Here is a 12802-nt window from a genome sequence, read left to right on the forward strand (position 1 = left end):
TATGTCTAATATCATTTAAGTAAATGCTTTCTATTTGTGTTTCATTTATTTAAGATATTATTTATAAATAAGTAAATACCCCCTATTTGATTTCAATAAAAATAGTTAAAAAAATCAAATTCTACAAGAAAAAAATCAACCTCCTTAGTTCAAGAATAAAAATCGGACTTTTGACTATAGGTGCAATTTTCAACTTTCTAATGCTGGGATTTTTCTCAAATTTAAAAATTCCATAAATCTTAATATGGTAAAACATTACTAAAAACCAGAAGTGGAGTAAATTATTCATTTGTTTTGATGTTCAAAAAATTATTTTCATTCAGAGCGATTTAGATAGCATTCGCGCACACCAAATTAAGTTTGACCGACAGATAACTCCTTCAATATAAATTATTTTTCAGCAATCTTGGACTGATTGAAAAACTATTAAAACAAAGTTTTCTAACAAATCCAATATTGCTTAAATTTCATTTATATTGAAAGAGTTATGTTTTGGTCAAACCTTATTTGATATCATGTCCAAGAACAATATTCAGTATCAAACTTGGATCAAAACCATAAGTAATATTTTTAATGTTCTCTATGTGAAACTAATGTATGGATTGAGTTTAAAATATAAAAAATAAACTGCACAAAAAGAATCAGGGCTAAAAATTAATTTATAGGTCTCAAAATCAAGGTTCAAGTTAGTATGGAAAAAATCCCAAGTTTCGATCAAGATATGATCGAAATCGAAATGAACTCGTTTTCTAACTGATTGAAACCTAGTTAAAACCGGAGTTTTAGAACCTTGCTCCCAACATTAGTTTGAACTTGAAACAAGGAAAGAAATCCTTGCTGAGCCGTTCTCGTCTTCTCCGTCGGACAAACCGCAACATCGCCCTTCGACTATCGTCTTCTAGTTGCAGTGTTCTACACCGGTGACCCTCCACAGTGAAAGGTCAGTGTCTCTCTCTCTCTCGGTAGCCGTTTCAATCATCAACCGGACGAACTGATCCGCCTGCTAAGTTCCCCATGATTGACTCTTTACAACGATGAAGGAATTGGATTTCTTAATAAAATCCACATTTCGACAAAGTTTCTTCGGGAATTCTGGACCTTCTCTAATGGCTGTTCTCTATTTCACAAAATTCTTCATTAAACAAATTAAACCAAAATCATAAGAGAAACATACGTTAGGCCAACAAAATTATTTGAAAGTCGTGCCGATCGTTGTGGTTTTATTTTGAGACAGATTCTCCTTTCGTCCTCAGCCAGCAAGAAGAATTTAGGAAATGAGATGGCCAGGGTTTCTCACACCAACGCATCTCTCTCAGCTCCTCCAAAAGCAGAAGAATCCGTTAACTGCTTTTCGAATCTTCAACGAGGCCAAATCCCGTTACCCCGATTATCGCCACAACGGTCCCGTCTACTCCACTATGATAGACATCCTCGGAAGCTCCGGCCGATTCTCCGAGATGAAAGAATTGATCGAACAGATGAAAGACGACTCCTGCGAGAGCAAAGATTCTGTTCTTGCCAATGCAATCAAAACCTACGCAAAAGCAAAGTTGCTCGACGAAGCCATCTCTTTGTTTAGAAACCTTCCACAATTCAATTGCGTGAATTGGACGAAATCCTTCAACACCATCTTGGAGGTACTCCTGAATGAAGCCAAGTTCGAGACGGCACATCGTATCTACTTGGAGAACTCAAATAGGTGGGAGGTGAAGACCTATATCCGTTCCTTCAACTTGTTCATCGATGCTCTTTGTCGGAGAAACCGTTCGGATCTTGCCCTGCAGATATTCCAAGAGATGAGTGATCAATCCTGCTATCCAGATAGGGAGACGTATCGATTGTTAATGAGAGGCTTATGCGATGATGGGAGGCTAAATGAGGCTGTCCACTTGCTGTATTCCATGCTCTGGAGGATCTCACAGAGGGGCTGTGGTGAGGATGTAAGCGTTTACATAACACTCTTACACGCTTTATGTGACAATGGGCAGGTCGAAGCGGCTTTAGAAATCCTTGCCAAGGTCTTAAGGAAGGGTTTGAAGGCTCCGAAGAGGAGCCTGCAGGGTCTCGACCTGAACCGATGTCTTGAAGATGAAAACCCAGAAAGAATTAAGGGTTTAATCAGTGAGGCTCTGATCAGAGGTGGTATTCCTAGTTCGGCTAGCTATAGTGCCATTGCGTCGGATCTTTATTCCGAAGGAAAGATCTGCGATGCCAACAAAGTGTTCGATGAAATGCGGGAGAGTGGTTTTTTGCCATCAGTTTCGATGTATGAGGCAAAGATATCAGCCTTGGGTAACGCCCGAAGAGCTGAGGAAGCTGTGAAGGTTATTGAAAAGGACATGGTGGAGGGGAATTGTGTTCCCTCTGTCACAACGTATAACATTGTGATGAAAGGCCTATGTAATGAAGGGCAGCCACTGATGGCCGTGGGCTACTTAGAGAAGATGTCTAAACAGGTGGGTTGCCGTGCTAACAAGGAGTCTTACAGTATTTTAATGGATGGATTGTGTCAAGAAGGTCAGTATTCTGAAGGGAGTAGAATTCTAGAGAGGATGTTGGACAGAGGATTTTGGCCTTGTGATGCCACTTATAATAGACTTATCAGAGGGCTTTGCCTAGTGGGCAAGAGATACGATGCTGTGCTCTGGCTGGAGGAGATGGTCAGCCGAGGGAAGTCACCAAAGATTGCTGTGTGGGAATCATTGGTAATTGCTGTATGTTCTGATATGGTCGAGGCTGGCGCTTCTGTTGTTGATACACTTCAACAGCTCACTAAATCTGAAGAGGATTTCGAAGCTGATCGTCCTTGTCTGCATATATAGATGGAGAAGTGGAAGGAAGCTTATAGAGGTCAATCCAATTAAACTCAACCTTATTCATTTCGTCTTATGTATTTATGGGTTTTGCATTTTTGCTACTCAAAGAATTCTGTAAACAAGAAATACAAAGAACTCCTCTTGGAATTTAAATACCAGGTACCATCACATGGGTGTGTTGTGTATATCCGTCATTTCACGGTCCTAAAAATCGATTAACCTTTTGGGATTGATGTGTGGTTTGTGTGATTACACTTTCATCAAAAAAATACCAGGTACCAAACAATAGGGCTTTATTCCAGTCATCTCACAAGTCTTTGCCCCATTACTGTTGTTTGGAGAGTAGAAGTTCAATGAAAATGCTAACCTCACATACTGGGAGTTGGCTCCTGTCCTGCAGTGGCGGGAGCTGGAGCATCCAGCACCCCCCACAGATGGTGCCACGTGGACTGCTCAACATCCAATGGTTGGAACAACTTTAACCTCCAAACCCTTCATCTTCGTCGGATCACTCCCTAACCCGAAAGAGGATTTGGCTCTCCCTTGCGAACAAGGAGACCAGGCGCCATTAATCCTCTTCTTCAATGGCTTCTGACGATGCTCACCTCCGCCAGACCTGAACTGAACTCAACACAAGGGTTGAGAAGCAGAGAGAGAGAGAGAGAGAGAGGGGAAGAAGAAGAAGATTGAAAACCAGGAAAAAGATAGTAAAACTTCAATATCTTATATTGTAATAACATTTCTTTCTCACAATGATTAAAAGAAAGAAAAAGGAAAATTTTAAAAGAAAACCTATGCAAGTTAGTTGAAGTATTGTAGAGAGGCACACCATGATCAAGCTAAAGCTTCAAGCACATCTACAAAAGAAAAAAGGGCTAAACGAAAATTTACACAGGTGGAAAGTTTCTAAATCTTTCTCTGCTCATGTTCCTCTGTTTTGCTATTAATAACTCAAAAATGGTGAGACTGGTGTGTTTGAGTTCATGGGATGTAGAGAGGTTGATCACTGTCGGCCCATTGATTCTGACTCTAATAACTTTGATCCACTGAGCTTCCCAAGTTGTACAGTTCTTGATCTCCATTGCTCCGCCAAGCTAACTCTGTTAACCTTCTTCCATCTCCGGTAGTGTCCTTGCTCTGCATCTTAGCCATGTTGTCCAGCACCGTCTGATCCATGAACCCCGCTGTTAACTCTGGCATCTTCATCTCCTCACTCACGCTCACTATCTTCTGGTCTTCTTGTTGTTGTTGATGTTGTTGGTGATGGAACCGAAACGGCTAAGAAATTAAACCCCATGCATGTCGGATTCGAAGCTGCCAACAAGCTCGTAAAGCTTCTGATCTCCTGGAAAATCCCACCGTCCTACGCCTGCTCGAGGTTATCCAACAACGGCGGCTCGAAATCTATGTTCAGGTTAGGGTTCTGAGTGACAAACAGGCTCGAATCGTGGAAATTGAACAAACTTCTTGTTGTTGCTGAAGCAGAGCTCGATGACGAAGGCACAAAAGCTGTTCGTTCGTCGTGGTTGTTTGGCTGGAAGTCTCGCTACTGGAATGCGAAGTCGTTGATTTCCTCTCCTCATGTGGTTTGGGGTTAGGTTTGGGCAAAGAACGAAAATGAAAGAGAGAGAGATAGAAAAATAGAGGGATTCGATGGATTACCTAGACCTAGCGGAGGTGAGCATTGTCGGAAGCCATTGAAGAAGAGGAGTAATGGCGCCTGGTCTTCTTGTTCGCAGGGGAGAGCCAAATCCTCTTTCGGGTTAGGGAGTGACCCGAAGAAGATGAAGGGTTTGGAGGTTAAAGTTGTTCCAACCGTTGGATGTTGAGCAATCCACGTGGCACCATCTGTTGGGTGCTGGATGCTCCAGCTCCCACCACGGCAGGACAGGAGTCAAATCCCACATACTGTGAGCCTCACTGATCAATCACATCTCAAAATATATTGCTATTCATTTTTGTATGTGTCTTTAACAATTAGAGTTCAACTTGTGTGTCGATTACATTGTAAATTAGAGGTTTCTTTTTGGACCAAGTTACTCTCCACCAATGGTGAATGAGATTCAATTCATTGAGGAGTGGGAAAGGACGGGAATGGGTATGAAGAGGGTATTTTGGAACACACAAAAACTCTAGGATGGTGGGTTAATCATCCTCTATTGGTGGAGGAAAACTTCATCCTAAAAAGAGTTAATTGTTAAAACCACACCAGACGGTGAAACTGAAATGGTTGAATGTTATGTTGAATTGAACAAACCGTTTACATTGTGAGCCTAGTGGAGCTCAATCTAAAGGTGTGAATTGGTTCAAGTTACAGTAGATATAAATCAAAACTGAACCGAATGATGCAGGATATCATTCGGTTTCAAGTTTTCAAACCAAAATTGAACCATATTTGGTTTCCAGCCCCTTTCTCTCTCTCTCTCTCTCTCTCCACCAACCTCACTACAAGAAACTGGCACAATGGCGGCACTTTGACAAAGGTCTATGGTGGCATTACCGAAAACCACCGTGAAATATACATATTCAACAGCGGTCTAAAACACTGTTATATATAGTGAAATATGTGGTTATATCACAATACAATGATACTATTGTACACCGCCGTCAAATAAATGTCTTCGGAGTTGATGTAGATCAAAGCATGAAGAAGAAAATGAGAAAAATAAACTTTAGGAGGCCTTTATATGAGTGATGGTCCTAATGGATAACATTTTTCTCCATGAAAATGTCTCTCCTGGAATCCACTTCCACCCCCCCCCCCCCAACTTTACCAGCCTTCCAAACAGGGCCTTATTTGAAAGTTTGAAACTACCCAAAAACAAACTTTGGACACAGCCCATGGTTTAGAATTTAGGCGTTACTCCCCCAATGTGTCCGTAACTCCGTTTTAATCTCCTAATCCCAAGTAAATGAACTGTTACAAGTCGGAAGTCGGAAGACGTCACTAATCATCTTTATTATTTATATATATATTCCACTAAGTCGGCAGATGGTTTCATCCCCGTTGAGTACTTTACTTCTGAAAAAAGATGGATTTGGCCAAAAACCCCAAATAGGATTGTAGGAAGATCACCACTACCATTCACCGATCAAACCATGGGATTTGGAGAAGGAGAAAGAGAGTGGGTGATGATGAAACCCAGCCGCAGCGATGATGTGTTGGAGGCAGAGGAGCAGTTGAGGATCGCCAGTAAGATCAGGGATCATTTCGATTCCATGGCACCCAAACGACCCATCAAGCCCAACCGCAGCGAACCTGATTCTTCTTCTTCTTCTTCTACTGTGTCTTCCTTGGATGGAGAAAACGTTCCTGAATACCACAAGTTCCTATCACTCAAATCACAACAATCTAATGTAGTTACCTACTCTGTTTTTTTACTGGTCTAATTTTAAAATTTTGGTTTCTAAGTTCTAACAGCTCTGTTACGTCTCTGGCTCAGCCAATCTTTTCAGGTGGATCATCGTTAGTGCAAGAGGAGTTTGTAGAGACACCCTATTACAAGGAGTTGAAATCGATTGACAAGCAACATCACACGGTTTGAGTTTGATTACCCTACTCCCCTTTCCGTCTAACACATCGTTTTCAGTAATGAGATAAACAGTTTCCTTCTTTCTTCAATCATCTATGATTGACATCTGATAGCTAGCTTTGATTATTATTTTTGTAACTTGTTGGGTTGGTTGGATGCAGACAGGGAGTGGGTTTATAAGGGTGGAAGAAAGCTTCGGAGATGGATATGGTCTAGAGTTGGACATGGGTGGACATGAACATGTGCGACGAGCAGGAAAGACGACGGTTTTCAGAAGCAATCCAGCAACAAACGACTGGATCCCTAGCACTGAAGTAGAAGGGGAGGTAGATTCAAAATTTCCGATCTAGAAACTTTAGTGGGTGTTCATCAATCTTCGAAGCTGGGCGTATGTTGATATTACAGTTTTTAATCTTCTCCTTATTATTATTACTCTATGATCCATCTTCTGTCTGTTAAAAACAAAAATGCAATTGGTGATGTTGGGCTTGGGATGAGTTGATCTTCTGTGTTTTGATCTGGTATGCTAATTATAATAAATAATGAATTTGATTCCTATCAGGCCAATTTCGTCTCTTCCAAGCCCAGTCGGAGCGAGAGTTTATTGGATGACTGAGCCTTGCTTTCCTGCATCTGTATCTTCGACAGAAGAGAGAGAGAGAGAGACTTTTTGTTCTCTGGGAAACTGTAGACATGTTTTTTGATACTTTCTGTTCTCTTAGAAACTAGGTTTTCGAATTTTCAGATTGATGTTGTTATTCATATACTGGAATCTTCTTTCTTATATCATACTCATTCCAGTCAGATTACGGTTTTAGGTATAGGTAACCTATCTGTATCGATATCGGCCATGATTGATTCCGATACTTGATCAATATGGATCGGGCAATCCAGTATGTTTGATCCCATATCGATCCAATATGGGCCGATATGTATGATATGTGACCATATTTATATCTGCATCCTGACAGTTGATACCGTGAACTACCACCATGTCAAACAACCGCTTGGTGGGGTTGCTTGTGAGTTAGAGTGCATGCCTGTAGGAAATCAAGGGATCGGCTCTCCTAATGAAAAAAAAAAAACAAAAAACCCCCTCCCCCTTCCCCTTGGTAGTTGTATGTTTGTGTTGGCTGTTGATACCGTAAACTACCTCCATGAGGCAGACCTAAATGTATGCATTATAACGTTAGGTATAGCCAGTGGAGTTGTTAAATTCAATCTTGTTAATCGAGCACCAAAAAGGCAAAAGACTAACTAATCCATTTCCATGCCACCATTATAATAAGAAAGCAGCTCCACCCACCCTTGAATTAAAATTTCAAAGTGGATCAATTCTTGTTGCTAGTGCTGAGCTTGTGTGAGAAAATAAGGGTAAAAATTATTTTCAAGGGCAACACAACAATGCGAAGCGACAAAACTGTCTTGCATATAGTTGGGGGTGCGGGGGGGGGGGGGGAGAGTGTTTTAAAACACAGAATGGAGTATCGAATTGCTCCTAGTCGAGTCTGATCTGATCAACAGATTAAGTCAGTCTCTGCTGATTCAAATCGGAATTGGCTGATATCGATTCTAACCCAACAATTGGTGGCCCTCAGATCTGAAAACTCATTGATTCAAGACTGATTATGGCTGATTCCAAGCCAAATCAGCGATTCTCTGATCGGATTTCTGATTTTTTAAACCGTGATGCTAGTACCTTCCAGGCTCCAGGTCGGCTCAGAATGTTAAAACTTGGTGTCTTTTCAGTTCCACTTTTAGGAATCTCTTGTCACACTCGGCCCCATCCTATTCCCAAGATGCATGGGATGACATCCAAGAAAGTTGCAAAATTTGACTTTTTGGTCTGAAAGTTAACACGGCCAATCCACATCATGCCATAAACATCCCACAATTGAAATTGCCACATCACTCATCTATGTGGTAAAAAACACAAGGCTAGATGTATCTTCCAACAGATAGCAATAAATTGTATACAGTTTAGTTTTCCAAAACTTCACGGCAGAACTTTTCTAACTTTGCAGGGCAGACCGAGGGTATTTGATTCTCAGATTTCATCCTCCACACTGAAACAATTTTACTTCTTAATCCTAAAAATTTCTCACCCTTGTGACCAACTCAGTTCTCAGAACAGAAGACCCAAGAAAGCCCTATACGATTCAAAAAGTGGTAAGGCCTGTAAGATCTATTGAGAGGCACCCAAAATGATTCAATCTTTTCAAGGCATAACTGCAAAAGGTTCGGGGATCACCTAACACTGGGGATGAAGCTTACCTTGGCGTGAGAAGAAAACCATGGCAATGGAGCCCAGACTTGGAGTGCACATTACACAGCTGGGTTCATTTGTCCAAGCTTACCCATCCATGTATTTATCTATATTTATTTGAACAAAGGAAAAAGATTTCAAAAAAGCCTCAAAGGGTTCAAAACAGCAATCAACAGATCAGATGCTAAAAAACCCAATCAGTCTATTTCTAGTGCATGTAATCTTTTATGAGAAAGTTCTCCATCCATAGTTCCTGATCCCCTAAATACATGACCCAAGACTTATTGATCCATCAAGAGGAGGATGAAGACCAAGGTTTCAAAAACAGAATCGGGAATTGAATCGGTCAGAAATGGAGCAAAAGCAGTGGGAAATGGTTGAATCAGTCACGGCCAATTCCGCCGATCCATGATTATTAAAAAACAGTGATGAAGACAGAAGCAAAAAGAGCAGTAACAGCAGAATAGGTAAGAGACAATGACAATATAATACATGAACAGAAGACATCGCTGAGATCTGGTGATCCAACCTTTTAGCTGGCTTATCCATACTGAATTAGCAACAACCACCTATAATGTTAAACGTTGTCGATAATGACATACCACCAAAAGATGTTAAAATAATTAATAACTAGTCGGCATCAGATATTTAAAATTTATAAGTGGTTACTAGGAAAGTATTATAGATGCAGACGGCTCCCTGAAAAACTATTGATTATGAGATGCTGATTGAATTCATTATTTGAGGCTTCCCTGTAACCACAATGTGAAAGGTACAAGCCTCCTCAAATACTACAACAGAAGTCTACCTCTTAAAGTTTCACTGTCAACCAGCAATACGCCATACCTGCCCTTTGCCATTACACATGTAATCTTCAGCAATAGCTTTATCATGACAAAAGTACAACATTTTCATCTGAAGCTGCAAAAAATACACTATTGTCCTTGAGTCTAAACTATCATTTAATAACAGCTCAATGGGTGCAATCGAAAAGCTCAGGCTCAGCTTATGACCATAATTTTGTACAAGTACTTGAGAAGATGTCAAGCTTAACTAAGATCTGTCAGCTGAGAGCACCACCAACCACTAGAATTTGATCCCTTCCAAATTAGAGAAGGTATGCTGTCAATTTAGGGGTAGGTATTCAAAGCTATATCCTTGTGCTCAAGCATGTAGCTTAAGTCGCAGTAAAGCTATCTTGAGTGATCCAATCAACTTTAACATGGTGCCTTTTTGGCTTTCAGGTTTGAAGCTTATGGATCAATCCATCTTCATAACTCACGAAATCAATAAAGAATTTATAAATCAGTTTAGTGTTTTTGAATGTCATTCTCTCCATCGACCATCATCTTGCTCCAACATGCAGGCCAGATGAAATTTCAAGGACTGCTTTAACAGAAGGATGAGACCTCAAATCACTCAAAGAGATTTTACTAAGGAACTCTATTATAACACTCCCGGCTATAGGGCCAAAACTTCAAGATTTGCAACCATGGTCTCTGTGAAAAGCAGGAGGTGGTATGTTTATGGTACATCCTACTAAGAAATGTAAAAATGCCCCCCCCCCCTCCAAAAGAAAAAAAAATTCTACTTATCTATCTTTATCCCAAGTCCAAACAACATGGGGTTGGCTACACTGACCCTGTTTTGTCCTTATGTTACATGCATGCTATTGTTTAAGTGTATGTGGGGCATTTTATCATGTAGTTAATGGGTGTAGATAACTAGTAATTAATGTAGTTAAATGGGGAGTCGTATGGGCAATTACCTTAGTAATGATGTACGTGGTTAACCAGTTATATATAATTACTTGTAACTATTTGAAAGCTATATAAATAGGCCTAAAGAGGAAGGGAGTGTAGATTTTCAATGACAAAAGGATTTCTATAATTTCTCTTGGAGGAGGAGGTAGGCTTCCTCAATTAAGCCAAGTCGTCACGGCCTCGTCCAAAAAGCCAAATTCTATTCATTTCCCAATTTTATCTCTCATCTCTATGCCCTATTTTATCTCTTTCTATTTTCCCTCTTTCCACCACCCGTGCACGCATCACATTAACTCTATTTAGAGCCAAACTTTTTATCAATCCTAACCTATGCATTTATGAGGGTACCTACATTCATGTTGCAAACTATCAATCTCCTTGAAAATTTCCCACGAAAGTCTATGTATAGCCAGGGGAAATTAGACTCCTAAATGTCATCCACATATGAAGAAAATATTCATGTACTCAGGAAATTTAAAAATTAGATAACAGTACAATGAATACAATCCTTAGCCAATGGAAGGAAGAGATTGTCCTGCCTAGGAAGGAAGGAAAAGATTGCCTAGGAAGGATTAAAAAGTCATTTTTCCAAATATCATAGGTTTTTCCTGTCAGACTTCAGTATATTGATCTTCAGTTTGAAACATCATTTGCTTCAACGTACTTTTCTAAGCTCAAGTATTATGGATGGTCAAGACTAAGCTTACACAATCAATGAGAAGAGAATTGTGGCCTACAGCCACAAAGGCAAAGCTGTCTCTTTCAAAAAATGAGTTCATGGCCTGATATTGCTAGGTTCTAGGAAACTAGTGAATTGTTGTATAACCTGGACAAATTAATGTAGGAGCTACATCTATGTCTAACATTTGTGCATAAGGAAAGTGTGTTTCCTCAGGTGAGGAAGGTATAGAGTTTTTCTTGCTTAGTGGAATGGAGAGATGCATATAGTGGTAGGCTTGGAAAAAACGAAGAACACGGAAATGAAAATTGCAAGCCCTGGTGAAAGAATGGGAAAGAAGAAAACAAGAGAAACAGAAGATCAGGTGCTTAGATCAATCAGAACGAATTAAGAAGAATTACCTGGTATTGTTTCTCAAACCAATAGCATATTTTACTAATGTAACTCTTAGCATTCTTCTAGGATAAGTAGGGGACAAATTCAATTAACAACCGCAAAATTCAATAAGAACCACCCTGAACGAAAAGCCCCAGACAGTTCATCCCATTATTTCACATGACTACCAATATAATAGCGGAAGCGATCCATAATAAATACAGATGGATTTCAACATACAACAAAGTTCAACAGTAAACTCAAAGGTAACAGAAACCCTAACACGAAGATCAAACTCAAATTCACCTAAGATTCAGTTTGGGCAGAAGAGATTTCCTCACTGGCGGGAGGAATGGCAGTAGCATCGGTGGCAACCGAAGCCTGCGATGGATTGTCCGGAGAAGTTGCGGAGGCGGCTCTGACTTTTACAGTTTCGAGCATTCTCTTGCTGATCTCCTTGGAGTAAAGCTGAAGAATCTCGATGCCATCGTCTTCGGATGTATTGGAAGAGGCAGCGGTGGAACCAGCAGAGAAGGCTTCCTCTTCGATTTGTCGCGCGGCGGCGGAGGCCTCCTCTGCTGGCATGGATCCGTAGCGCTTAGAGAGTACAGAAGGGGTCGATAGGGTTTCGACGAGGCGTTTAAAGACTGCTTCCCGTGTATGCTGCGTCGGAGGCCAAATGCTAAATCTACTCATCTCCAGCTTCACGCGCGAACTCTGCTGTTCCTGCTGCTGTGACTCTTCGGCTTCTGCCATTGGAGTCGGGGGCTTAGTTCCTTCTCCTTCGACCTATCCGCTGCTTTGCTCCTTCTTGTCACTCATTGTTGAAATGGTTGCAGAAACAGACGATCCAACCAACCCTTCAAACAAAAATTTTGTTCCCTGGCCCACGATCCCCAAAGCTTATAAATCTATGCTCTCCGTTTGGAACATCTGATGTCCCAAAAGAGAATTTGGACGGCCCACATGTAATAATGGAAAAGGGTACAGAAAAGGAACTGAGTACAGACAACACCGTAGACTGGAAGACAAGAATTCAAATAACCAATATAAAATAGACACGTCAAAATACTTAGGGATATTAACCTTATAAGTGACGAGGGATTAACCCAACATGACCCCTCCCACCCTCATGAAATATGCAAATGATGCCCCACTTAAGTTATGCCCTCACGCATTCTCCCATTGGTCATCGTGCATGTGGAGAAGCCATGCTCCCCAACAGATAACTCTTCCCTTTAAAGAATTAGGTAAAAAGTTGTTTGCACTACTATTGGATGGGAGATCCCTCAACTCATCCAACGGTTGTGTATGATGGGAGATCCCTCACCCCATCCAGACATAATATAAACATGTGTGTTGAATGATGC

General features: G+C 40.8%; 3 protein-coding genes and 1 pseudogene across 4 annotated transcripts; 2 read left to right on the forward strand and 2 right to left on the reverse strand.

Moving 5' to 3' along the window:
• Positions 1–1193: 1193 nt before the first annotated feature.
• On the forward strand, positions 1194–2912 carry LOC122657541 (pentatricopeptide repeat-containing protein At1g05600). The gene has a single exon (XM_043852276.1). The coding sequence runs from the start codon at positions 1275–1277 to the stop codon at positions 2820–2822; it is 1548 nt and encodes a 515-aa protein (XP_043708211.1). The 5' UTR covers positions 1194–1274; the 3' UTR covers positions 2823–2912.
• Positions 2913–3797: 885 nt separating this feature from the next.
• Positions 3798–5659, reverse strand: LOC122658199 (annotated as a pseudogene).
• Positions 5660–5841: 182 nt separating this feature from the next.
• On the forward strand, positions 5842–7051 carry LOC122657772. Of its 2 annotated transcripts, none has more exons than XR_006332355.1 (4): positions 5842–6173; positions 6260–6355; positions 6511–6753; positions 6912–7051. XR_006332355.1 is itself a non-coding variant. In XM_043852566.1 (4 exons), the coding sequence occupies exons 1-4, from the start codon at positions 5916–5918 to the stop codon at positions 6963–6965; spliced, it is 573 nt and encodes a 190-aa protein (XP_043708501.1). In that variant the 5' UTR covers positions 5842–5915; the 3' UTR covers positions 6966–7051. The 2 variants fall into 2 exon arrangements, 1 of the variants encoding a protein (XP_043708501.1); XM_043852566.1 differs by having other exon boundaries at positions 6511–6675.
• Positions 7052–11573: 4522 nt separating this feature from the next.
• On the reverse strand, positions 11574–12293 carry LOC122660391 (MFP1 attachment factor 1-like). The gene has a single exon (XM_043855687.1). The coding sequence runs from the start codon at positions 12186–12188 to the stop codon at positions 11739–11741; it is 450 nt and encodes a 149-aa protein (XP_043711622.1). The 5' UTR covers positions 12189–12293; the 3' UTR covers positions 11574–11738.
• Between the last annotated feature and the right edge of the window lie 509 nt (positions 12294–12802).

Source organism: Telopea speciosissima, chromosome 4, assembly GCF_018873765.1.
Source record: "Telopea speciosissima isolate NSW1024214 ecotype Mountain lineage chromosome 4, Tspe_v1, whole genome shotgun sequence".
In the NCBI taxonomy this organism is placed as follows: domain Eukaryota; kingdom Viridiplantae; phylum Streptophyta; class Magnoliopsida; order Proteales; family Proteaceae; genus Telopea; species Telopea speciosissima.